This window comes from Pagrus major, chromosome 22 (assembly GCF_040436345.1).
Source record: "Pagrus major chromosome 22, Pma_NU_1.0".
In the NCBI taxonomy this organism is placed as follows: Eukaryota; Metazoa; Chordata; class Actinopteri; order Spariformes; family Sparidae; genus Pagrus; species Pagrus major.
The window spans coordinates 4,964,463-4,992,291 of record NC_133236.1 but is presented as its reverse complement, the minus strand read 5'-3'; the positions used below and the strand labels follow the sequence as shown (position 1 = coordinate 4,992,291).

At 40.1% G+C, this 27,829-nt stretch overlaps 1 protein-coding gene across 1 annotated transcript in view; it reads right to left on the bottom strand.

Moving 5' to 3' along the window:
• cdk19 (cyclin dependent kinase 19) overlaps nucleotides 1–27,829 on the bottom strand; it is a 65,803-nt gene that overhangs the window by 9,477 nt on the left and 28,497 nt on the right. The window contains exons 3-11 of the mRNA XM_073492928.1: nucleotides 22,295–22,405; nucleotides 21,163–21,303; nucleotides 8,521–8,578; nucleotides 5,628–5,759; nucleotides 4,502–4,645; nucleotides 3,737–3,806; nucleotides 3,185–3,257; nucleotides 1,000–1,097; nucleotides 360–438 (exon numbers count right to left, since the gene is read on the bottom strand). Coding sequence (XP_073349029.1) covers nucleotides 360–438; nucleotides 1,000–1,097; nucleotides 3,185–3,257; nucleotides 3,737–3,806; nucleotides 4,502–4,645; nucleotides 5,628–5,759; nucleotides 8,521–8,578; nucleotides 21,163–21,303; nucleotides 22,295–22,405 — 906 coding nt within the window. The remainder of the gene's footprint in view (nucleotides 1–359; nucleotides 439–999; nucleotides 1,098–3,184; nucleotides 3,258–3,736; nucleotides 3,807–4,501; nucleotides 4,646–5,627; nucleotides 5,760–8,520; nucleotides 8,579–21,162; nucleotides 21,304–22,294; nucleotides 22,406–27,829) is intronic.

Here is a 27,829-nt window from a genome sequence, read left to right as displayed (position 1 = left end):
TCCTTCCAAGATATAGACTGACAATGCTACAACATGCTGTGAAGGTTAAAATAATCGATTATATTTGAAGGGTGGGCATTAACATCACAATAATCATGTGTTGGAGCTACAGAACACAGTTCACTTTACAGTTTCAACATGTTGTAGTAACATTTGAAACTGTCGGTCTTCAGCTGGAAGAGTTCATTTAAACCAGTGATGAAGCCTGAGTCTTCTCTGTGGTCTGGGTATAACTCACACACAGCTACAGTATGTGTCTGTGTTCTGACAGCTATTATGCAATAACAAAATGAATTGGCCACTTGACAACATGGTTTTCATACTGTGACTTGTTTTCAGCAGAGCTGGATGATAATTACCTTCTCTGTTTTCTCCTCTGGTTCATCTTCATTTAGAAACTCTCGTTTTGGATAGGGGATCTGACACCCAGCAAACACACTAGAGGCAAGCACAGACAATCAGTCGTTTAGATGTTTCTGCATTAACAAACTGTGACACTCTTGATTCCACTATACCAAACCAAAACACAGGACAAACACAGGAAGCTAGGTTAAGAGCAAATCCCCTGCACTTAGAGGATCTAGGTGCTGTATTGTAGGCAACTGGACTTGTTTCATTTTCCTGAAGACCTTTCACCTCTCATCCAAGAGGCTTCTTCACTTCTAACTAACTGCAGGGGAACTGCAGGCCAGCCCAGGTGTGAATGTTGATAAGCTCTGACTCTGAAACTCAGAGCTCACACGTGTCCTTAACAACTCTGTAAGGACACTCCCACACAGAGTTTAAAAGCCTGCAGCTCCTCCAGTTAGTTAGAAGTGAAGAAGCCTCTTGAGAGGTGAAACGTCTTCAACAAACTGAAACACATCCAGTTGCCTACGATACAGCACTTAGAATTAGCATGACCTGGATGACTGAGAACCTTCATCAACATGTACTTAGAGGAGTAAATCACTGTGGCCTGTTTTTCTTTTGCTGAATCCAAAGTGTACTTAGGCTCACTCAGTGGTTGGTAAGGGGTCCTCTAGGAAGTACGGGTCCTGCAGCGCCTGCTCCGATGTGATTCTTTTGGTGGGGTCCATGGTGAGGAGTTTCTGGAGCTGAAGGCAGAACAGGATAACACAGTGTTACAAGATAATGTTGTCATAGTTCAACATTGTTAAGTTTAAGTAAAAATACAGATAACCTCAAAATTCAGAGTCAGAAAGTATTGGGACATTATTGCATCACTCTGGCCCAACTCCATCACACTGGAACTCAAAAGGAAGTTTACACAGCACACACATACTGAGAGAACAGTGTGGGACTGCTGGCCCATGTTAGATCAAAATGTAGGACCATTTTAGTTTCTAAACAACTTAGGTAGCTGGGGACATCTGAAAACAACATAGAATGGCTCCATACAGCTCATCCGGCATAATCAAAACAAACTCAAGTCTCCAGCTACTTCAGTAGTTCAGCAGAATGCTGCAACTCTGTTTTACTGTGAAGCTCCAGAAATGTTTTGTGGACTACGAGACTTCACCTGACTTTCATCAGCATGGAGGGAGGAGATGATGACTGAGTTTACATTTTGGAGTGAACAGTTCCATTAAGTGGCAGATCAGAAGTGATTTAAAGGTGAGCTGACCTTACAACAACAACACAACGTCATACTGTTTGACTTTGTTTATATGTGGCGGACCCTGCCACCTTTCTAGCTTCAAACTGTGTTTTGGTTTGAGTTTGTTTTATTACCTCATTAATATTTCAAATATATCTGAGTTTTAATTTCTTCTCCAAAACTACATAGTGCCCCTTTAAGAGAATTTGTGGCATTCACAAAGTCCTTTTCTGACTTTAGAATTATAATGCCTGAATGCATTTATAATACGATAAAGATAAGATACAAAAATCAACGATAATAAACTTGATATAAAAAATTGATTATTTTTCTCTCCATGTCATCATCGTCATCGCTTGTCAAATTACTGAGGGTCCTTTTTTGGATTGTATGTTTTAATATCATTTCTCAGTGCAGCAACATCTGCTGTTCATTAGTTATAAAGATTCTCAGGCTACACTCCCTCAGAGTCTGCCTGCAGGTTTCATCCTGTGCTGCAGTTAACACTGTCACATCTCTGAATGCAGCCTGTCATATTCTCTCATTTATCTCCGTCACTGTCACGTTCCCTTAAACGCTTCCCATATAAGTCAGGGACCAGTTTACTTTATCATTCTTCATGATTCCCTCTACATGTCCATCATATTTTCTATTTATTTCAAATGCCACAAATGATACTGCTCAATGAATGATGTTTCTGTCTGCAGATTTCCAGCAGCGGGACTTGAAGCTTTGTGTCATGACATTCTTCTTTGTACCAGTTACATTCTTTTCTCTATAAATGCTTGTGTGAACTAGATGTACAAAAAGAGGCACAGTTCAAGACTAGAGTTCATCTCATGAGGATGTTATCAGCCTCAAATTTAAGCTGACAGTCATCACTTCCTCTCAGGTCAAATGTGATGCAGTAGAGTAACAGAAGAGAAAGTGTGTCACTGTCCTAATCCTGTAACATCCTGTTTGTCTTTGCATATTGTATTTCCTCTTTAATCCTTCCGTGTTAAAGCTTGCATGTCCTGTTGTTTCACTTCCTGCCCCTGCATGTCTCCTGCCACCTCGACCATCAACACCTTCTTCTCATTGCTCACCTGGTCCTGGAACCTGCCGTTTTTGTTCTCTGAGTCTATAAACTTTCGACACCAGCCAGTTGCATCACGTTTAAAACAAACACAATAATGCCTTAATACAATGTTTTACTTATTGGCTTTTTATCTCTTTTTGAGATGATGGGAGCTTTTAGACTGGTGTTAAGTACAGGTCATATCTTAATCCAGTCATTTTTAGGCTTGCTTACAATATTGATTGAAGTGTGTAAAACAATGTCCTGAAACTAAAAACAGTCAACAAGTCTGCCAGCCTGTCATTTGGCTAAAACAGCTCAGTGTACAGTGTCTAGATTGGCTAGTATTAGTTTAAGTTATCCTTTGTCATATAGACTCACCTGTCAGTCAAGGTTTCTGTTTGTTTTCTATATGGTTACCCTGTACACTCTGACTCATCCCTCCCACATACCTCAGGGTTGTTAGTCCGGTTCAACACAATAAACAAAAGGACAGTACAAGATTTAACAGTGTGTAAACCTACCAACAGAAAGACTTTGCTGTCTGGTTTCACTTTATGCTTCTCCATGTATTTGATTAAACTGCTGTTTGCATACCTGTTAGACAAGAAAACACAAAAAGAGAAAAGTCACTCTGACTGTGTTTTCTATGTAGTGTGTTGGTCTGTGAGTGTGTGATCAGGGTGTGTTGGTCTGTGAGTGTGTGATCAGGGTGTGTTGGTCTGTGAGTGTGTGATCAGGGTGTGTTGGTCTGTGAGTGTGTGATCAGGGTGTGTTGGTCTGTGAGTGTGTGATCAGAGTGTGTTGGTCTGTGAGTGTGTGATCAGAGTGTGTTGGTCTGTGAGTGTGTGATCAGGGTGTGTTGGTCTGTGAGTGTGTGATCAGGGTGTGTTGGTCTGTGAGTGTGTGATCAGAGTGTGTTGGTCTGTGAGTGTGTGATCAGAGTGTGTTGGTCTGTGAGTGTGTGATCAGGGTGTGTTGGTCTGTGAAGTGTGTGATCAGAGTGTGTTGGTCTGTGAGTGTGTGATCAGGGTGTGTTGGTCTGTGAGTGTGTGATCAGGGTCAGATGTACTCACGTTGTCCTCCTGAAGTCTTTCTGCAGTGTTGGGTACTCTGGCATCTTCCTGATGTCTTCCCAGTCCTTATCTGTGGAGAAGGCACACAAGCAAGCAAACTGATTCATAAACACACAACAACTTTATAAAAAACGTGTGACATATTGTTTTCTGTTTTGTTTTTTTTAATTAAGATTTTACAGAAAGACATATTTACAACCACAATCCCAAAATATATCTGATGTTTTACCTCATCACTTCCATTGACTTTTGTAAACATAAGTTTATTCTGATGGCAGTTTCAGACAGTTATTGCTTTTATTAATGGAATCGTATTCAATATAATTTACAAAAAAAGGTCACTTTGACATTAAGAGGTTTTTTTGGTATTTTTTCTTGTCAAAAAAGCCAAATTATAGTAACCATGATTCCATTTTGTAAAGCAAGGAAAGGGGAAAGCATCCAAAAGTGAATACTTTTTATAGGCACTGTAATGTATTGTATGAAGGATATTAGACTCACTGTTGCCACTAAACACAGTTTGTTTGATTGCATTCTGGTTTTATTTACGTTTTACACAGCATCCCGACTTTTTTGGAATCTGAGTTGTAAAGACAGGCATTTTTAAATCCATTATGTCAAATACACTCAGAGAGGACAGTCAACCAAAACCACATGACCACCAAAAGCTGAGCCTCCCTGCTCATCTCTAGAGAGATAATTCAGAGGGCTATCACAGGCTGCGCTGTCTGTGTGTAGTTGTAGTGGTGTGTAGTGTGTGCAGACCTGCAGGGAATCCCATGACACTGAATATCCTGTCCAGCTGGTCGTGATGGAAGGGGTTACTGGTCTTGATGTCTTCCTGGCGACAGTGAAAGATGGGCTCGGACGTTAACAGCTCTGCAAAGATGCAGCCAATCGCCCAAATATCTGGTGCATGCACACACACACACACACACACACACACACACACACACACACACACACACAGTTAGTCTACGTGTCTTGAAGTACATTAGTGCATTGTCTGGAATCCTGGAATAACTGACAGACAGGCTTCTCACACAGGATTTAGGATCAGTTCTCACCCTTCACTATTTCCCTCCAGTTTCTGTTAAACAGGTAGGTTGAGATGAAACATGCTTAATCGCTGTTTGGTGGAGAGTTAGATAAAAAGATTAGTAATATGGTTCTTTTTTATAGGGATAAAACAAACATTTCAATTCAGTGTGATAATCGGTCACCTTCAGGGGTGCTGTTGCCTTTGGACAGAGCCAGGTTAGTTGTTTCCCCCTGTTTCCAAGATAACAGACTATGGCTGTAGCTTAATTTTTACCATGACATGAAAGTGGTTAGATCTTCTCATCTAACTCTAGAAAAGAAATAGAAAAGTGTATTTCCCAAGATATCAAACAATTCCTTTAAACACCAGGGGAGTTTTTGTATCTGATTGTCTGTCTCTTTCACACCTCAAACATATTTAGATAGAATAACAAACAGAGTGGAGACCTGAGACACTCAGGAGGTGCTGTGAGTATGAGCCAATATGACTTCATGTTCCTGGAATGATAAGTATAAACATGTAGGCACACCCGCTTCAGACCAGATCACATGGACTTACAGCTGTCAGCCAGCACCGTGCATTCCTGTTCACCACAGGGAGAGACCTCAGGGGACAGACTGGGAGATTGACTGTGCTGTTAAAATGAAAAGTACTCATCTGAACAAACCTGATTTTGAGTCGAGCAGCAAACAGGGATCAAAGTCCTGAGTTAGTGCAGAGGCACACACACACACACACACAAACACACACACACACACACACACACACCCACCCACCCACACACACACCCACACACACCCACACACACACACCTGAGGGTGTGCCGTGTACATGTGACCCCAGACTCACCGATAGCTTTGGTGTAGTGCCGGGCCCCCAGCAGCAGCTCAGGGGCCCTGTACCAGAATGTCACCACCACGGGGTCAAGGTCCGCCAGCGGCTTGAGGGGAGAGTTAAAGAGTCGGGCGAAACCCATGTCAGCTACAGGAAGTGTGGGGAGAAGGCAGAGGACAAACAAAGACGTTATCAGAGAGCGGAGTGCAGGATGACCTTAAGCCCAGGGCGGCTGTCATGGCCACACATAGCTCATCGGGCACTTAAAGGCTCACAACAAAGTTTCTTCTGTTGTCTGTCAGGCTTCAGGGCTGAATAATTTCACTTGATCTGCCCAAGGTAATATTTCATGTAAAAACACATCTGTCCTAGCTTAACTCAACAGAACAGAGAAACAGAGAAACATATTAATTGACCCAATAATCACACATCCTCTGAAGCCCCAAGTTAAAAACACTAGTTCTTTAAAAAATAGTAAAGAATAAGGCATATTATACATGCAGTATATTCACTCCTATTTACAATAATAGTGAACTGTGAAGGTGCTGCAGGTGGGCCACGACAGGTTACAATAAATAAAAAGATGAAGATTTACGTTGTAATAAAGTAATAAGAGTAAACGAGAGTTAAATTGCATGTTAAACTTTATTAATTAGCCTGTTTCTTGTTGATATGTGTATAACCTGCACAGCTTGGTGACACTACAAGAACACAGGCTGAACAGGAGGGCAGCATTATCTGACTGTGGAACAGACTTTGACAAAACATCAGAAAGTATCTTATATTGTGTCACTGACACATTGTTACATGTATGTGGATGGAATATCAATTTAGGCTGCATTGCTTCAGGCCAACATTGACGGAAATACTACTACATCTCTTAAAAACTAAAACATAATACACATCTTGGCATATTAAATAGTTCTTGTTGAAACTCTGAAGCCTCTGGCCAACATGTCTTCCTGTTTCTCAGTAAACAGAAGCTGTCAATCAGGAGTTCTGTGTGGGTGTGACTGTGTTAAAAGTTACCAATCATCAGAAGGCTGGTGCCTCCCTTGGTTTCCACCCCCAAACTGTCAAAAGTCATGTTGCTTCAGTGAGCAGTACTGGTGTACTGTTTGCCCTGCAGCGCTCACAGGGCAGAACCTCTCTCACATGTGGCAGCTGCTTTGTGCTCTCACTGCTCAGCTCTGGACTCAGGCACCGTCCCTCCACTCTCCCTATGTTTTGTTTCTTGCTGCCTGTACAACTCTTGGTTGTTAAATGTGTTCATGAGGATTTATATTGTGTGCAGTGGCAGTTCATATATGTACGTTCGTGTGAGTGTTTGTGTGTGTGTCCGTGACCTGTCACTCTCATGTTTACAGTTTCAGACTAAAATCTCTCTTCACAGCATCCTCTGACCGTCCAGCTGCCAAAATCAAGACGAGCAAAGAGAGGACATGATAAAAATGTTGATTCAATCGTCTGAGTGGGTTTATGTTATCACCTTTGACTCAGAGCAATCAGAAGCATTGAGTGATGCACTTTTGTTGCTGTGGGTTACTCCTCTCAGGTTACATACAGGTTGTCTCCCCTTGTTTGTTGCTCAGCTTGTTAGGGTTGTCAGGGCTGTACGCAGCCTGAAGGAAATACCTACAGATACTATTTAAAGCTGAAAAAGTACTTCCACCTGCTCCACAGAAAAGTTTATGCAGTAGCTGTATGGAGACATTTCATTTTTTTACATTTTAAAACAAGTTCCAGTCTACTACAGCTGTTAAGGAGAATGCTACAATTGACTTTTGCTGTGAAGCTCCAGAAATGTTTTGTGGACCATGAAACTTCACTCTACAGTCCATCTGCATGAGTAAATAATGACTGGTTTTCATTTTTAAGTGAACTTTTCCATTTATTTAGAGTATTGCATTAACAAGACAGCAGATTACATAGACTTTCTATTCTTTCTATTTAAAATACTTGGCCGTGCTACCATTTATATATAAAAGCCTGATTACCAATTTCATTGTTATTTTTTAAATGACTAGATAGATATAATTTAACCTACCTAACTAACTAAAATAAAATAAACTAAAATACAGGTTTAATAATATTCTTATTCTTTTATTAAATACATATGTTTATCTAATCTACTCTTAAACAACTTCAGAGACCTCTTGAGATGGAAGCTTCAATAAAACGGCAGTTTTGGTAATAAGAAATAAATAACTTTTATCCTTATGTTTGTGATATTCTTTAACTTTCTTTAAAGTCTTGAATTGAGTCAACATTTTTCTATTATCTTTGGCCTTATGTTTGGGAATGTGCCCTTCTCTACCAGAAACAGCTCGAAACTCCAACATAAAATAAAGCATGAAACAGGGTGCTGTATTAACACAACTCATAAACTCATATGAAGTTTCCTTTGTGAACAGTGAACAGTCAAATCTGTTTGGCTGGTGAATGTGAGCGTCCATATCTAATCTAATAAGCTCCATATAACAATAAAGATATAAAACAATAAACAACCTCAACAGTTTTGTTGTTTTATGCAGTGCTGGTTACTGAGTTAGACATCTTTGACAGCCCTGTGCAGTAAATATTCATCAGCACCAGTTACACTGTAAAAGATCTAGTTGCATTGAAACAATAACCTAGTAGTATTTCTGTGCGCACATGGTTTAAAAATAGAGTCCAGCATTGCAGCACCTCCCCTCAACAGTCCTCTGGCCAGCTGGCTTATGTAAGAGCACCAATCTGAGCTCCCTGTCAGCCTCTCAGAGGGAAGGTTAAACGCTGCAGCTACTGGTCACTCACACAACTCAACAGCCTCATTGAACCATTATCATGACGATGGCAGGATCTATCATTTGGATCAATTACAAATCAGTCAAGTAGTTTACAGAAATATTCTTTTAATCCACCTTACCGATTTTAACTCTTCCTCGTTCAGGACCTTCCCCCATCACCAGGATGTTAGCTGGTTTCTGAAGGAGACAGAGAAACACAAGATATACAAACCATTCAGTGCTCACTTTCATTTATCTACCAGTCACCAGCCAGGACATTACTGTTACAATACACACAACGTTATCAGTGATTCGGTTCTCCAAATGAACAAATTGCACACTTCAAACACATGTTCAGTGGCCTGTACTGGCTGCCCTGTTGGTTATTGAACCACACAACCACATGAGCATGTCAGTCAGCCATTTTGTGAGAGTGCACTTAAAACTCTCTGTGAAAGCTCACACAGGAATGGGGTCAAACATACTCAGGCACCTGGCCACGTACATCTGCTTTTGGGTGAGGAACAAAACTAGTGAGCTTGTGAGAGTAAAAGCTGAGTTAGTTTTCTGGGAGGGCAACTTGCATGCAGCAGAACAAGCTACAAAACAGGATTGCCATATTATTACCTTATAAAGTAGTTTTAGAGAATGTGGTAGCAGTCAATTGCTTATTTACACATCAGCAGACACACAAAAAAAGCATTGAGGGTCTTTCTTATGGTCACCTAACAAATATAGACCCACTCTCTATTTAACTTCATCAAACTCCTTCAAACTAGTCACCAGTGTTTTGTGCTTGGCCCAGTGACAAATAAGAGCATTTACACGTAGTACTGTACTGTACTGATCCATATGTATTAGGTACACCAATTATCAGCCATAGTCGACTATCAGGGCCCATATTCAGCATTTTCTGATTATCGGTATCGGTAAAAAACTAATTTAAAAATGTGCTACTTTGGCTCTGATACAACTTCCGCTCACACAATGTCCCGCCCACAACACTATCTGATTGGTTACACATCACAGTTAACAGCCTATAAACACTGAATAATCAGAAACTGCTCACTAAATGTATCAAATAAATGTAGAGAGGAAGAATAAAGTAGCAGAAAATGGAAATACTTATGTAAAGTACCTCAAAATTGTACTTGAGAACAGTACCTGAGCAAACTGAACTTTATATCATTGCTGGCTGTTCAAAATTCTAACACAAAGATTTTCATTTTACTGCAAATGAATATCGGTCCCAAATATCAGTTTTCAGTCTCCTTGACTTATACTAATCGGTAAAGGCCATGAAAAAATCATATCGGTCGACCCCTAATGTGTATTTAAAAACAATGTATTAAGGATGCTTTAAAACTGAATGTATTCATGTTTTGGCCATTTGGAGGCAGTGTAACAAGCTGCAAACACAACCCTGACGACTGGGACTGTTTTAGACTGTGAACTGTCTTGAAGGCATCCACAATCTACTACTCATGCAAATCACAGAGATTACAGTCTCTGACGTTTCCCTACTTCTGTTTCCAAACTTCATATACCTCAGTGACCAGCTGGTCTGTGCTACGTAGAAATATAATGATGTAGCCAGCCAACGAGATGGCTCTGCTGATTGGAAGAATTACTCCACGTGGCTCTTCCCTTGGTGATGGATGGTAAATAATGCAATGTGAGTTATAATTATATAGATCCTGATATTACATTTTGGCCAGATTGCCGACCCCTGACTGATATATTGGCACCATAGAAAGGAGCTTTTGCAAAAATGTTGCAAACTTTGAATGTTGACACATTTAGCTAACATGACACAACATTAGCATTCATTTGGTGTTGTGCTTCTGGACACTTGACGAATGCAAAACATTATTGACCTGTGTTTCTGTTTGCTTTTAACTCCTGAGGGAGATGTTTGTCTCTTTAGCCATTAAATGCTTCACAATGTTCACCAGCTAGTCTCTGACTTTGTCTGTCTGCTGCTAGGTGCTAGTCAGGGAGCAAATAGTGGGTTTATCAGAATTACTCTTAGTGAAAACAGCTGTCTGCTGTGGCCAAAATCAGGATGATTATGGAAGAATTATCCTATCTTTATTCAAGAGCGTAGATTTTCAGTTTGAGAGCATGATTTCATTCCTTTTCAGTGACACAGCTCCTTCTCGTGCTCAGATTTATTCTCCTCATGCTCACATTTTGTGCTCGCACTGAGATGTTTGCTGCTTTCTTTCAAAATGTGTGCTTGAACTCAAAAATCACATGCTTGTGCTCACACATCTTCTTCTTGCACACAAAAATTTCGCTCGCATTCAAATATGTCCTGTGCTCGCTCAGATCTAAAGTCTGCGCGCTCAGATCTAATGTGCACGCACTCAGAACAAGCACCTCCTCTCAGGTTGAGGAGTCTGCTCAGACTCAAGGCTGTCCCTCCCTGCGCTCAAAATATTGTGTTTCACCAGCCAATAGGGGACAGCTAGAGTGTGGACCAATCAAATGACGGATGCTGCCTTGGGTGCGTTCCTTCGCACTTTTTTTGAGTGCTCCGCAGGGGCGGGTATATGGTCTGTTTGTAAAACTGCTTCTCTCAAAATACACCAATTTACCATATTAGCCAGCTATTTGAATCATCACCTATTTAAGATGCCAGCATATGTATGTATAATTAATCTTAAGTAATCCTAAAAAGAGTTATCGTAGTTTAGACTTTTTTCAATTTAATATTATTAGTATTATTATTATTATTATTAATATTACTATGGATAATTCTTCCATAGATGATAAGAGCGCTGAACCATAAAGTAGCTGCTGGCTGTGAAACCGAAACAATGAGCTGAAAGATGCTAAAATATGTGGAGCTGAGGGAACCTGAAGAGTTTGTGAAAATTCTCTTTGTGTTTGTCATTAAGTGTGACCCCTTCACACGACACATAGTCACTGGATCCATGTTCATAGATAAGCACTTATTAGTGCAGCTTTAAAGCTACATTCATCCATTTTGTCAGTGCACAACAACATTGACATATTATTGCCTTGTTAAATAGTTTTTGCATAGTTTTTTCTATTTACACATCCAACAGACATGGAACCACAGTAGGTGTCATAGTCACCGACTAATGTAAGTCTAATATTTACTTTTATTTTAGCCCTGGGTTGCTGAACTCCCTCCCAGCGCTGCCCCCCCTTCCTTCTCCGCCCGCTGCCCCCACTAACTCTGGACATTGTTGACCCCCCCCCCCCCCCCGCCCCAAATGGCACCAGCCACTTTTACAACTCAAAAAAACACTTTAAAATCTACTTGCTTACAACTTCATTGTCATAGTCCAGTTTAGACCATTTTATACTGTCATATTTATATCAAACTGCCATATTTATATCTATATTTATATCCAACCCCAATACTGACATATCTATTCCACACTATTTATATCTCCGGACTTTATATTCCCGAATGTCTCTTAGCTGTACATATTTTATTTTTATTTTTATTTTTAGATCTATATTTCTATTTTATTTTATATTCTTATATTTCTATTTTCTGCTTTTTCTGTACATATTCACTTATATTGTCTGGACAGAGGGAAACACAATTTCAATTCTCTGTATGTCTTGTACATATTGCAGTTTTGACAATAAAGTCGACTTTGAACTTGAACTTTGAACTTTGTCCCTCAACTCCTCAGGGACATATCCTGCTCTTTAGCTGCCTAAATTCTTCACTATGTTCACTTGCTAGTTCACTAACTTTGTCTGTCTGTTGTCAGGTGCTAGGCAGGCAGCACATGTTGGGTTTATCAGAGCATTTTGTCTGACAACAGCTGCCTGCTGCTCCTGGCAATTAGGTTGAATTTATTGGCCTTAAAACAATGTGCTAAAAGAGGCTTAAACACTCTGAACAGACACTGAGAGGAACTGATCAATTGGATGATCATTTTTTAGTGGGTTCTCCACTTAGTGCATCAGGTTTCATATTACAAATAAACATTTGATCCATTGCCACAACATAAAATATTGATTAGTGCAGCTATAACACTACAGAATGTCTTTATTAGGGTTTTTATTGGGAAAAAAGTGAGCAGCATGAGGAAGTCTGTATCAAACAACATATCATCAAGTACTGTGATGTTATTCACTGACTGACCCAGGGGGATCAAACAAACAGGCAGATCGCTGCACATTTAATCACAAGGCCCGTGTTTCTGAACTTTACAGTCGTCCTCTCATGGAGCAGGATGCAGAATCTGCTTGTCGTCAAACAGTCTGTCTGTTCTCCCTGGGTGTCTGCGCGAATGTAAACCCTCTGGCACGGCTGACTCAGATCTGCCTGGCAAACACATCTTGTTGCTATAGAAACAGCACTAATAATGAGGTCTATTATTCACGCCCACAACACGACACGCCACGATCGGCAAACACAAAGACAAATGTCTCTTAAAAGGCCAGAGGAGTTGAGGCTCAACAGCTCCTCTTTCAAATTCTAAACAGGCCTTGCTGAATTAATATGCCCATCCTGAACACATTCATTTGAGTTAGTTATTAGCTCTCCTTGTCCACTAAAAGATCTGAGTGAGTGTCAGTGCCTCTTCAAAACGCAAAATAAGCATGCAACATCTGAGGAAAGGAAGGTAATGTTTCTAATTAAAAACAAAGATATACTGTGAGTGGAGCTGGTGAGGTGAAGACACATCTGAACGTAATGGAGTACAGTGACATTGAACATGGTCAAATAGTGCTGTTGTTACGGTGAAATACAGATATGAACTAGTGTTTTTCTGAAATATGCACCAGATTGTTTTTTCACACCCCAAAAATTTAAACCTTCTCTTGAATTCATCCGGTAAAATCAATCAGTTACAGTTGGTTAGTTTCATAAATGGATCAGGAGCCGAGGGAAAATATACAGTCCCAATCCCACTGAGGACCGCTAAACTCAATCCTTAGGGACACAGCCCCCTTCTAAAAAAACATCTACATCTTTGTGTCAAAATGTAGGCTAGTTCAGGAGCCTGAGGCAAACTTATACAACAGGCTGTCCTGAAGCCAAAAGGTCACAGCCGACAGAACCATTTAAAACCACTAGTTTAGTTCAAGTAACAACATAATGAGCCCCTACCTGTGCACTATTAAAGGATAAGTTCACCCAAAAATGAAAATTCAGTCCATATATACTCAACCCTATGCTCATAAAGAGTTGGGTGAAGTTTCATAGTCCACAAAACATTTCTGGAGCTTCACAGCAAAAGTCAATTGTAGCATTCTCCTTAACAACTGTAGTAGACTGGAACTTGTTTTAAAATGTAAAAAAATCCAAAATCTTCCCTGTAGCTGCTGAGCTAAAAGAGAAAAAATAATGTTGTAAATAACACATTGAATTTAATAAAACTTCTTACATGACTTTTTTCAAGAAAATCCATGACATGAACTGGCAACAATTCTGAAATCTGGGTGAGTAGGTGTGGAATGACTCTATTATTATTTAGTTTTATTTAATTTGTATAGATACAGTTTTATGTCAAATAAAATGACTGTCTAGCAGTTTTCACCAGATGTCTTTTTGTGAATGTGCTCCTTAGACTTGACTAGTACACTGTCTAGTTGCACGTCTGAGCAAGATACTGAACCCAAAATTTCTTCTGACTAGCAGGTCAGCACCTTGCATGGCAGCCTCTCCCATCAGGGTATGAATGTGTGTGTGAATGGGTGAATGTGACGGTCAGTAGACTGGGAAAATGCTATAGAAATGCAGGCCCATTAACCATTTACAATCCTATGACGGTACGCCAAATCAGGGATTGACCCCTGACAGGAAGATCCTGCTCTCGTGTTCACAGCCTCTTTATGGACTTCTCTGTCCTGATTGGATAAAGTTGTCAAGGATACCGTAAAATGTCTTTTGTCTTTTACTGAATGAGCAGGGGGAGGAAAACATGGGTTACTGACCAAACACTCTGTGTTACTCTGTAACAGTGATTACTGTTGGAATATACAGCTATTTAACACTAAAAATACATCACTTACAGCAGCTTTAAGATACATGGAGTATTTCATATTCTGCTGCTTTATACTTCCACTCCACTACATTTCTTTGATAACTTTAGTTACTAGTTACTTTGCAGATTCAGATTACTCAGTGTTGATAGGCTGTTACTTGTGATGTGTCATCACTCATTTAGTGTTGTAGGTGGGACATTGAGTGAGACTACAGAGTGGTGACTGCAGACAAAGTTGCCCATTTGTATCTGAATTTAATCTGACTCAAAAAAACGACAAAACTCATAATTGGAACAATGTTGAACACACGCCCTGATAATCCACGAGGCCAATAATCAGTCTATACCTACTCCAAATACTTTTCTAGTTATAAATATTTGAAGTTTGGCCCTCGGAGCTAAAGAGTATTGAGTTGAAATTTGTCCTGATAAGAGACCCGAAGGATAATTTGCAACATGAATGAATTTAAATAATTGTTGCAGAATGTTTACAATAATCAAATTAATAACAATAAATCTTTTTAATTTGACCAAAACAAAGAATCTTCACTAGTTTTCACTTTGTTGCAGCCACATGTTTATTCTGTGTAGGGTTAATGTAGTTCTGTCACATCTAGATGTTCTATAGTCCTGCATAAAACATCAAGCGCCACTGATCTTATGAAATAAAAACCCACTTTAAGATATTTTGACTGTATATTTTTAAGAAGGATTATTTTAATTTCTTTAAAACTTTTTGATGGTGAAAGTGTTGATATTCTTTGCACATGTTTAAAAAAACAAAACAAATCAAAGATGTTATATTAGTTCATCATTTAATAACTGTTTTTCTTATTTTTTCTACTTCAATAATAAATGTAATATTACATTCAGTGGTTTTATTTCACTTTATTTGACTTCAAGGTTTTCTATCTGTAATTTTTTAAAGGAAATCCAGTGACACCCCCCCCCCCCCCCCCCCCCCAGCAGCAGCAGCATCTGTGCAGCATTGCTGCAGTGAAATTGCAGCCAGTAACACTGTACATACAGTGCATATAGGTTGGTCTGGATTTACCGCAGCAGCCTTCAGTAATGCTCCCCCTCCCGGCAGAGACTGTTGGTACAGTCCTCCACTGAGTGAGATGCCTTTTGCTTTGGCCTGCAGAGCTGCTAAGTCAGCATCTTGACTCAGCTAACCATGCAGGACGGTGGGCTTGGTACTAGCTGCAGACTGTTACATAACGCTTGTAGGGGCGTGGGGGTGGGTGGGCCATGGAGAAGGGAGTGGAGGAGTGGCAGGACAAGTGGGGGATGGGAGCTATGCTGTGGTGCAATGCAAAGCACATGCCTCATACCTATGGTGCAGAGCATGCTACACACCAGCACAAACACACAGTTATGTAAGGGCAGAAGTACTGGAGCCATAATGACAGGAGCCTCCTCCCCCACAGCTAAACAGACCACAGCACACTACATGTCAGTATGGTGCTCATGGTAAGACTTACAGCTTTCATATAATCTCCAAAAGCAGTTAGAGGCATTGAATAGATTTTCCATAAACCATCAACATGCTCACTATGAACTGTATTTTGGTTTAATGCTCACACCCACAGAGGGAAGTGACAAAGAGCCAAGCACCTGCACAAAGATGATAATCTGACCAACAACAAGAACCAAAAACAGGCCGTTGTAGAGGGGAGGATTGAGGCCACAATGGCAGGAAGTCCTGGCAATGAGACAGCAAAATAACAGCACTAACTGCAATACATCAGTGCAGAGTCACAATGGAGAATTCCATCGGCTGTAATGAAAATAGTTATAAAGGGGCGGAAGTGTTGGTGCACAGATAAGACTGGTGTGACCTTCAGGGAGCAAAACAACCACACAGCTCCTGTGGGAGAATTCATGTTGCTGTAAGGAGGCTTCCCTCTTATTACTGTGGCACTTCTTCCTCTGCTTAACACTCTTTACACAAGTTTACCAAAAGCCTATTTTATAAAATGTTGTCTTTTTCCTTTAAATGTGTAAAAAAAGAAAAGGAAAAAAGACTTTTAAGACCTTATTACTGAATACAATCTAATATGTTTTTCATGGATAAGGGACAATGAGGCCTACAGTTACTCACTCATATTGTTTCTGGTTTTAGAAATTAAAAATGTGCACTAAAACATCTGGGTGTGAACATAATAAGTGAGACCATTTAAATAGAGTGAAGACTGAGAGGGATAACATGGTAAAATACAATCTGTAGAACGAGCCTACAATTACACTGTTAGTGTAAATTCTGCAATTAGTCAATCGACAAAAAATACATTTAGCTTCATACTTTGATACCTTGATAGTTGAATACTTGTTAATTTAATTCCGATTTGAAGCAGAATGACTCACTGAAGTCTCACTTTTTCTCATATGGGGACATTTTCATGTCCTCCTTTTAAATGAATCTGTTGGGACTTCACGCTGTTGGTTTGACAAAACAAGCTACTTAACATTGTAAACTTGGGCTCTAGAAAGTAGTGAAGTGCATTTTTCATTATCCACATAAAAATAAGATGATCATTGCATGTAACATAGGTACCTTAAAGAGATAAAGCTGGTTGAACCTACTTCAGTAAACAGTAAATGGAAACCCATCACGGTCAGTAACACCTATTACATTACTTGACAACCATCCTTTTGCTTGCTTTGCTTTTTCTTTATAGAAATAAAAAAACATTTCATTCATGCATCAGTGTCTACTGACACTGTCTTTTAAATTTGGCAAGGAGCCTCGAGCCTTGATAAAGACACAACACTACAAGCGGTATGTACTTAACCTTACCGTCACCTCCCAATACGTCTGTGAAAGTCAGCTCAGTTTTTGGGGTCAGCGTGTAAAATACTAAGCGTGTCATCAACACAATGGACGCTACATTTATAAAGTGAAAGCTGCTCCATACAGCAGCAGCAAAGTCAACGCACAGCATAACGCTGGCAATAGTCAGATTTCTACAGCACCCTGAAAAGGGGAAAGAAGGCAGCTACAGGGAGCCCAGCATCGCCCAACAGCTGTGGGGTGTGTGCAGACATAAGTATTCTGTTGTTAGATACATAACCACGAAGGGGTTACCTGGTGCTAATTTGTCTAAGACAAGGCTAACATGACTAAACTAGCTAGCCTTCACAAGGAGCTAACATTATAACCAGTGTGTACTTGTGTGTACGTGTACTGATAGCGATACTTAAGAAGTCCTCTGTGAACATCAGCTTACGTTGTTGGGGTCAGTTTGATTTGGACTGTCAGGGCTTTTAGTTCTGCTGTTTTTTTTTACTTTCTATAATTCCCCATCTACTTTCCATCAGCATAAGGGTGAGAAGATAATGATTGTTGGTGCACTTATCATTTTACAACCCTTCTAAGCATTAATTTTGTTTGAAGTAAGGAGAAGAGCAAAGTGCTACAGATATTGAGCATCTGTGAAAAATACCTTTTTGTTTTGGAAAATGTTTGATCTGTAACACTTTCATAAGTTTATTAACTTAATAAGGTGATTAACTCCTGCAACAGGACAACAACATATCTGACCACAAGCATTTACTGGGCTTACTGCCTGGTGTCAGATTCTGGGAATTAGCAATTATGACTGATTTTGTTATTATGTCATGCACAAATAATGTGCCCAGCCCGAACAGGCTTGCAAGACACCATCATCAGAAAACATGACAAACAGACCAGAAACCAGAGTAGTAAACCATCCTGACGTCTTTTCCAAGTTTCAGGAACAAAAGAACCAACTTATAGCCTTCAAATGAAACAACCATTCAAATATTCTGTCATCATCCTCAAACACTTCTGGATGTTGGACAGACACTTCATTCAGTGCAGGAATTCTTAACTCATCATAATAAAGACAATACAGAAGAAAATGTGATTCATTCTCAACTTCTCCTAATTCACATAATTCACTTTGTCCTCCTGGATATTTTTAAATCTGCCAACTTCAAAAATCTGTTTTCAGCTGTGACAAGTTTGCTGCAACATATGGTTCAGTACCATACTTGTGCTTGATTTGAATATATGTCTGTAACTTTGGTTTTAACAACATATCATTTAGCCATTTTTCTTCAAATCTAGCAGGTAACTTTCCTCTAATTATTCTCATGTTACAAAATAAATTGTTCCGATATATATATTGTAAAGAGCTTCCTCAAAAATAGCATGAGTCTCTGTAGCCCATGAAGAATTCACCTCACTGAGAAACCTTCTTATTGACCCTGTTTTCTGACATATCAAGCAAATGATTCCACAATCTTATCATTTCATATTTTCAGCTTATATATAGCACATATATATAGTCATTTCAGCTCAACAACAGCTCTTCTTGGCGCAGTACACAGCGACTGCAGTGGAATCAAAAAAGCTTAAAGCCTGCAGAGATGTCCTGTGGTTGTTCCAAATCACCAGAGAAAGCCTGAGTGTCATATACAGAGCACGCTCCCTGATCCCTGCAGGTTTACATAACGTGATGTCCAGCCACCACATGACCACCGAGGATTGCCGGGGATTACATAAGTGTGGACGACTCTGTTCAAAGTAGATAGAGCCCTATGGATAGATGGAAGCCTGAACTGTGTGACTGCTCTGCCCTCTGACTTCTGAACCCAACTTATCCACTAAGAGGTGTATATAGAGAAATCAACCAACAGCTTAGCTACATCTCAGTCAGACTGTATAATCTCAGTCATTCACTCTCTCATGAGCACCATCTGAAAATAGCCTTTCTCCGGATTGTCTGACGTCAAAGCAGCGATGGTGGTAATCAAATTAAAGTTTTGCCACATAATCTGATGTGTCTGATTAATGATACTTCTTTCTCCCAAGCAAAGGCACAAATGTTCTTTGTGAGGCAGTGACAGATGCAGGGAGAGATAAGAGCCACACATACAGATGGGCCGTGGGTGTTTACAGTACACAGTCAGATATGAAGATTGTTCCAATTTTTCATTAATCTCACATGTGACAGAAGTTTCTAAGAAGCTGCCTAAAGTCACACTGATTCAGATCTGATCTGGACCACATCAACATAAGTGTAAGGTAGTACTACTGCATAAGTGGAAAAAGGTGTATAAAGCCTTTAGTGTCTCCAGAGAGAGCTGTTGGCGTTTTTCCACCAGCACTTTTGGCTGCGCCAAGTCAAACCAAGTCACGCTGATTTGCTTTTCCATCACCAGTTTCACTACTACTTGAGCCTTGTACTTTCAAACGTCTGCTGTGTTTTACTGTTTCATCGTGTTCGCTTGTTTAAAAGTCATGTTTAGTGACTGCTGCTGAAAACACAACGTTACACAAAGTAAGGCAACAGCTTTTATAATAATCATTTATCATAACTACCATAAAAGAAACAACGGGATATTAACATTAGCTGAGGAGTGACCAAACAGACTGTTATTGATAATACTGACCAGATATGAGTTGATTGTCAGTGAGCTAAATTTCAACCAGCTTAGCCAACCAAGACTGTGATGGACAAATGTTTCCTGTGAACACACAACAATTCTGATTAAATTCCTGCCATTCAGCCATCTTAACGGAGATTTTAAGACACAATGAGAAGCCCTGTGTTGTGGCTCCAGTTTGACTCTGAGCTACAGAGAATGAAATCTCCCTCTAACCAAAGCACTGTGGGAAAACCGAGGTGGAGAGAATCTCACAGGAACCGCCAGTGTGTCGCAGCCAGGTTAAAGGGTAGACGAGAGTCAGACAACATTCAGAGTGCAGGACGTTCTGCTCCTCAGGCTTTACAATCAAACCCCCAGACAATCAGAGCCATAATAACACACCACACCCAGACATAACAGCACCTGCACTGCCACAAACATCATACTGCCACTTGGAACGCTTCACTGTAACAAATGTGGAGGTTAGCAGCTAGTGTCAAGGTGTGAGACAACACAATGAACTTCAATGTTAACATTTTTAGTTCTGATGAACTCTGTGTTTAGAGAAAGTAACTAACTATATATTTCTGTGGCCTTCCATCACTATTATTACACAAACTGAAGGAAGCCAACTTTAGCAGCTCGAGAGAAAATCTGAGCTGCTTTATATTACATTTTGATTAATATTATCATTTTTATGCTTTATTGAACAATGGCAACATGACAATATAACAGACAGTGTTCATCCTCCTATGAACAAGAACATAAACATAAAAAATAAAATTAAGGAGAGAATACATGAAAATCTAAATTAGCAAACTAGCTAATGAGCTAATTAGTGAGAGGGCTGCTAAAGCTAACGGCCCAGAGATACACCAAACCGACATCAGAGAACTTGCGGAGATGTGGTTTGACTGTCGCGACATTTTGGTCACTGGTGAAATCATGGATACTACAGCAACAGGATTTCCCTTTCTTTTTCCATTTCTCTTCCCATGCACTACTTCACGTAGCTGAACAGCCAATCAGCACCATGTCTGTACAATCTGTAGTGTCACAAATTTTTCTGAAGGGAGGTCTTTAATTTGCATGTAACACATCGAGACAATTCTATGTTTAAAACTGAAGGATTAAAACAGAATTTATCTACACCCACGTTTTCCTTCCTTCCTTCCCATGTTTTCCTGGTTATTGTGTTTTTTAGTAATTTTTTAGCTCCAAGTCTCCATTTTTATCAACTAATCTAATTCTTGCTGGAAGAAACTTCCCCTCCTGGGTAACAGTGTTTCTGTGACGTTAACAGTGTTGCCTTTGGAAACGGCTCCAAGATGAAGTGTGTGCTGGAGCCAGTGTGTGTCTGTAAGGGGAAACTGGAGCACTGAAGCTAATATAGCTGCTCACCAGATCCCTGTGGAGCACCCAGTTGGCATGGAGGTAATGGATCCCATCCAGAATCTGATACAGGAGAGACTTCACCATCCCTCGGGGCAGCTGCATGGGCTTCTTGTTGGCCTTGGAGGCGCGGTGGAACTTGATGATGTGCTATGAGGCAGAGAGAGGTTTCACCTCAGTTGTGCTTGTGGACTGAAGCATGTCTTGTCAGTTCTGACAGTATAGCTACAACATTACAAGAAAACTGTTTTCCACACCTTGGAGGTGCCTGGTATATGAGGCAAACTATAATGCTGTGATTTATATACATCGTAGTTTTATTGTGTGGCAGCTGGTGTTTACAGTATACCAGTGTTGGAAATCCACATGGGTTTGTTAATTTGACCAATGTCATATTGTCTCAAAAGAAATAGGGGGCAGCATATCATCAGAGTTACCGATAACTTCTGCTAACTGTTGCTGCTGTTAGCTAGTTAGCTCTGTTAGCCATGCAGCTAGTGGTCCAGATTGGGTGCTCGTGGTTGCTGTTTACATATCTAGCACAGGAGATTTGGACTGGGACGGAACAGGGCTAGCTGGTTAGTATGCTAACTTCAGTAGATATCTCTGCAACACATTGTATAAACATCATAACATCAAAACTGTTATTTCTGCACATTCAGAATTTTTGAATGTTTTCAACTAAAATTCTTATGCACTGCACCTTTAATGATGGTTTCATTTGTTGAGTCTTGGGATGTTAGGGGTGAATAACCATTGACCAATTAAAATCATCTTTGTTTGATCATCAACATCTTTTATATCTGTTCTCTTAACTCCTAATGTAATACCTTTTTTTTGCATTGAATATAGATGATGTCAGTGGTTAAAACAGTTTTCTAATGGAAAAAAATCCAACATATTTCATATATCATATTATCATATATTTCATTTCACATACAGTGTAATTGTATGAGACAGCATAGAATTCAGTGGATCATCTAAAGGTACAGTAGTATCAGGAAATCAGGAAACAGTTTCCTAAGCGAGGTTTGTAAAGTTTGCTGCCAGTTATAGTGAAGGAGATATAGGTGCACTGTAACAGGAACATATCAGGTGACATCATGTGCACACATGTGCTGTTGCATGTAGGAAGACTCACCCAAAGGTCATGTTCAGCATAGTCGAAGAGGAGCCAAACCTTTCTGTCGCTGTGGGACAGGAACACTTTCTGCAGGGCAATCACATTCGGGTGTTTCAGTTCTCGTAACAGCTGGAAGACACAACACAGAAGTGTGAAACACTTGGAAGGGGGTCATTCTAAAATGTATGACATTAATTGAATATATAGTTAGTTATATAATAGTTTTCTCGAAATTTGTGCTCATGTGATTTTGATGTAATAATGAGTCAGAGTGGCAGTATGGTTGTCAGTAAATCGCAGCTGTATTTGCTTTCCAATATGTGATGTGAAAAAATGTCAGAATAAATACAATTGTGGACAACCACACACTGTCCTCTGCTCTCAGAAACATATACGCAGATTAAGGAACTCCATTCCCTCGAAAATCATCCTGTTTTGACGCAAAATATTGAGATTAGTAATGAAACAGCATTTGGAGGCTCTTATACAAAACTCCTGAGACTATTGTGAGTTAATTCAACCACAGCATGGATACCCATTATAAACAGAAGACAGCCAGAAAGAGACAGAGGATAATTAATACCTAAAATGAGATATCCAACAACTGATCAACTGTATGTTTCCTTGTTGAGGCCAGTATCGCTGGGATTTAAGTGAAACATATTAACATATCTGTATTGTTGGTGTGTGTCCTCTCAATGCAAAATATTATTTTTAAGACAAAAACAACCCTCTGTGTTTCTCAGAAATAATATTTAATGACTCTACACAGTCTGAATGAGTCAGCAGCCATGTGCATACAGTATGAAATCCTGTGATTTTAAATGGTAGATGATTGGTATCCTGCTGCGTGTTATCCTCTTAACAACGTCAGCTGATTAGCTCTTTATCTGATTTTGGAAAAACTGAAAATGTTTATTAATATATCCTGAATGAACAAATCAAACTGATGAAACTACAATAACAAATATTGAGAACTACATTTTAAAGGAACAGGGATGGCTACAACTTCTGCTCCACTTTTCAGCCTTTATCAGTTTACATTTTGGCAAACTGGCACCATTATGCTGAATGAGCTATGAGCAATGACAGTACAGACAATGATCACTGGATTACTACGATACTAAAGAAAACCTGATTTAACATGATTCTCAGGCAGGTTCTAAAGTAACAAGGCATCTGTTTTTCTATGACTTCTTCGTGGATTTATGGATGTTCATTCACAACAGACCGGATATAATGATAAACTCAGAAAGTGAAAATCACACTGAATCTAAGAATATGTGTATTACAACTGTGGTCAGATTTTACTAAGTTATTACTCATAAAATAAGTACATTTTGACACAAATTGCAGCAATCAGGCGTGGTTAAAGGGTTCAATGGTTTTAAAGTAGCTTAACAGCCTCCAGGCGCTGTGTGTCACATTCACTGCTGCAGCTCTGACTGCTGCCCGTGTTGATAAGCCGGCTAAATCAGTAGGTCAAACTACAATGACTAGTGCACCTGTCCCTTTCACCTCATGCAGTATGTTTGATTCATGTCTTTCCTTCTTTGCTCCCCCTTCAGCTCTCCCATACTTCAACAGGGTGGCAGACAGCAAAGTTTGAAAACCTTTAATCTAGTATCACAGATGGAATTTAGGAATTTGCATTTTCCTCAAAAACCAAACGGCCTGTTAGCTGCACTTAATGCTAGAAAATAATGCTAATATGCTATACTGACCAGCTATACTATTACATACTTTGCTAAGATGTTGTTAGCCCTGTAGTCAGCGTTATGTTAACGTTATGTGCTACCTAGCACTAGGTTCCTGGTGCGGCTGTGATAAAGCAGAAGATTGGCTTTTGGTGGTAAGGGATGGGATATCTGTCACACAAAGTAAAATCATTACATTTAGCCATGAACAAGATCAATGAGCACCATGTGTAAGAGCGCACTCTGGTGAAACACACAGTTAACTATTCTAGCCACAGAACTGCAGCAATTAGATGTCCCACTTTAAAATGAGTTGAATCCATTGCACAAGCTTCAAAGGTACAGCATGGAAACTTCTGTTGTTGTCCTTTCATTTATCAGTGAGCCGCTGGCTGACAGAGCAGCTGAAGGCCTAATGGAAGTTAGCAGAGAGACAGCTGCATAATGGAGGACTTCACCCTGGCTAATGCTGCGCACTGTGTGTGCTGCAGTCAAGCAGTACGTCTTTCCCTGTCTTTGTAACTGGTTCACTGGCTTCACCCACTCCCATTTGCACTGTGCCGTTTGCTGACCCATCACAGACAATCTATAATCAATCATGTCCTTTAGACAGGCCTCCATGTCTGCAGGGTGTTTCAGTCGGGAGGGAGGAAGAACTGAAACAATCTACAGTGAAACCCACCCGCTGAATGAATTATTCAGTTGTACAGGCTGTCATGACCCTGACTGTACTTCATCTACAGTGAGATGCAGAGAAAACAGCACAGATGCTTAGATCTTGTCTGTCTCTGAGTAACACAGAGAGAACTCAATGAGAGATATATAAATGCTACAAATGGTTTTGGTGAACCAAACGTGACACGTGAAGAGTAACTAAAGCTTTGTTAATACCTTTGGGTCTTCAAACCAGTTCAGCAACTCACAGGGAGAGGCTCTGAGAGTCTTGACTGACATGCTCTCTCACACTAACAAACAGGACTGTTCTGACAGCTAATTTATCATGTAAAAAGCACCTTTGAGTATCTATAATAGTGTCTGTCAGTATGTTTTTGCTCTGGTCTGTTGTCTGATCTTATTTTAACTTAAAAGTGAAACTCTCGCCAAAATGCAACCTAGGCTTTTTTGTGAATGTACCCCAGTCAAACCTTTGTGTAAAAGCATAATTACGACGAAAAAGCCACTTTTAAGATTTACCGTACTTTCGTTTTCGGGTCAAAATCATTTTCAATTGCGTTTTAGGGGCAGCTTTACGGTAGCATCAAAATCGCTATTTCTAAAACACTAAGAAGACTCGACACAACATGAAACTGGGTTGTGAGTTTACTAAAAAGAAGGTTTTTGAATAATTAGTTGTTTTTCACTAACGACAAAACAACGAATTATCCGTGCATTTATATGGAACTAAGCTTTAGGAGCTTTCCGCCTTTACTCTCCTACATGTTACGCCGCACTCGGGGATCGATGCTTCTCGACTGGCAGGACGGTGGGGAGCGGAACAAGCTACTGCTAGCGTGAGTTGTTCAAAAACCTTCTTTTTAGTAAACTCTGTGTACACAAACAATGTATGTTCTCAATGCTCGTGTTCATGTGTAGAGACCCTGCTGATACTACGAGCAAAGTTTCATGTTGTGTCGAGTCTTCTTAGTGTTTTGAAAATAGCGATTTTGATGCTACCGTAAAGCTGCCCCTAGAACGCAATTGAAAATGATTTTGACCCGAAAACAAAAATACGGTAAATCTTAAAAGTGGCTTTTTCGCCATAATTATGCTTTTACATGAAGGTTTGACTCGTGTACATTCACAAAAAAAGCCTAGGTTGCATTTTGGCGAGAGTTACACTTTAACTCATCTGGATATTGTTTTGTAATCAACTTGAACTTATTTAGGTGATCCTAACAAAAGTCCTGTCTGCACACAAACATATGGCTTACATAGACAACAATAGACAGGTATACTGTTTATCATGTTCGCCATCTTAGTTTAATGTGTTAGCATGTTTTGCTAATTAGCATGAAATGCTAAGGCTGATGGGAATGATGGATGGAAACAGTGTTTCTTCAGCAGCATCTGGTTTAATGCCACACAGTGAGAACACCTTCTGATTTGCATAAATAATTGAGAATCGAGTTTCAGATCTGGAACAACGGCAAACTGGGGCAACCCATGGACGCCGGCAATAGAGGGTTCAAAGGGCCATTGTCCCCCCTACTTTACAACCCTGTTCCACAATTATTCCTATCCACTCTACAGCCCTATTCGCAAGCTATAGTAACCCTTTTCACACAGAGTCGCCGCATTATCGCCACAGCGGCGGTTCACCAATTCTCCCCTGTTGTTTGTTCACACAGAACCAAGCAGCTCCGGCATAAAGACGCACCATATATATATATATATATATATATATATATATGTAATGTGTTGTGATTGAGATCCTGACCCACCATACATCCTGGAAAGTGAGGTACGTTTTTCGCTCTAAATTACATAATTACATAATCGCCATCAGTAAACACTCGCGGGGAGGGAGGCTGTTTTCTGGGGGAAAGATCACTGAAGTCTTGGTCGGGAGGGCTGACCGTCACCATGAGACAGTAACTACAACAACACAATAGTGAAGGAGATAAACACTTGGGCAGAAATGTGACGAAGAGTCGGTAGGACAGACAGGAGGACGGACACTTCTCCACGTATAACTGCAGTATTTTTTTCCTCACATAAGTTGTCAAAGACACAACTAGTTACTACGTTACTGATACTACCTCTCATACTACCTCTGGTGCTACCTCTGATGCTACCTCTCATATTACCTCTCATACTACCTCTGATGCTACCTCTCATACTACCTCTGATGCTACCTCTGATGCAACCTCTCATACTACCTCTGATGCTACCTCTGATGCTACCTCTCATACTACCTCTGATGCTACCTCTCATACTACCTCTGATGCTACCTCTGATACTACCTCTGATACTACCTCTGATGCTACCTCTCATACTACCTCTGATGCTACCTCTGATACTACCTCTGATGCTACCTCTGATGCTATCTCTGATACTATCTCTGATACTATCTCTCATACTACCTCTCAACTACCTCTGATGCTATCTCTGATACTATCTCTGATGCTATCTCTGATACTATCTCTGATACTACCTCTGATGCTACCTCTGATACTACCTCTCATACTACCTCTCAACTACCTCTGATGCTATCTCTGATGCTATCTCTGATGCTATCTCTGATACTATCTCTGATGCTATCTCTGATGCTATCTCTGATACTACCTCTGATACTACCTCTGATGCTACCTCTCATACTACCTCTGATGCTACCTCTGATACTACCTCTCTTACTACCTCTGATGCTACCTCTCATACTTCCTCTGATACTATCTCTGATGCTATCTCTGATACTATCTCTGATGCTATCTCTGATACTACCTCTGATGCTACCTCTCATACTACCTCTGATGCTACCTCTGATACTACCTCTCATACTACCTCTGATGCTACCTCTCATACTACCTCTGATGCTACCTCTGATACTACCTCTGATGCTACCTCTCATACTACCTCTGATGCTACCTCTCATGCTACCTCTCATACTACCTCTGATGCTACCTCTGATACTACCTCTCATACTACCTCTGATGCTACCTCTCATACTACCTCTGATACTACCTCTGATGCTACCTCTGATGCTATCTCTGATACTACCTCTGATGCTACCTCTGATGCTATCTCTGATGCTATCTCTGATACTATCTCTGATGCTATCTCTGATATTATCTCTGATGCTATCTCTGATGCTATCTCTGATACTACCTCTGATACTACCTCTGATGCTACCTCTCAT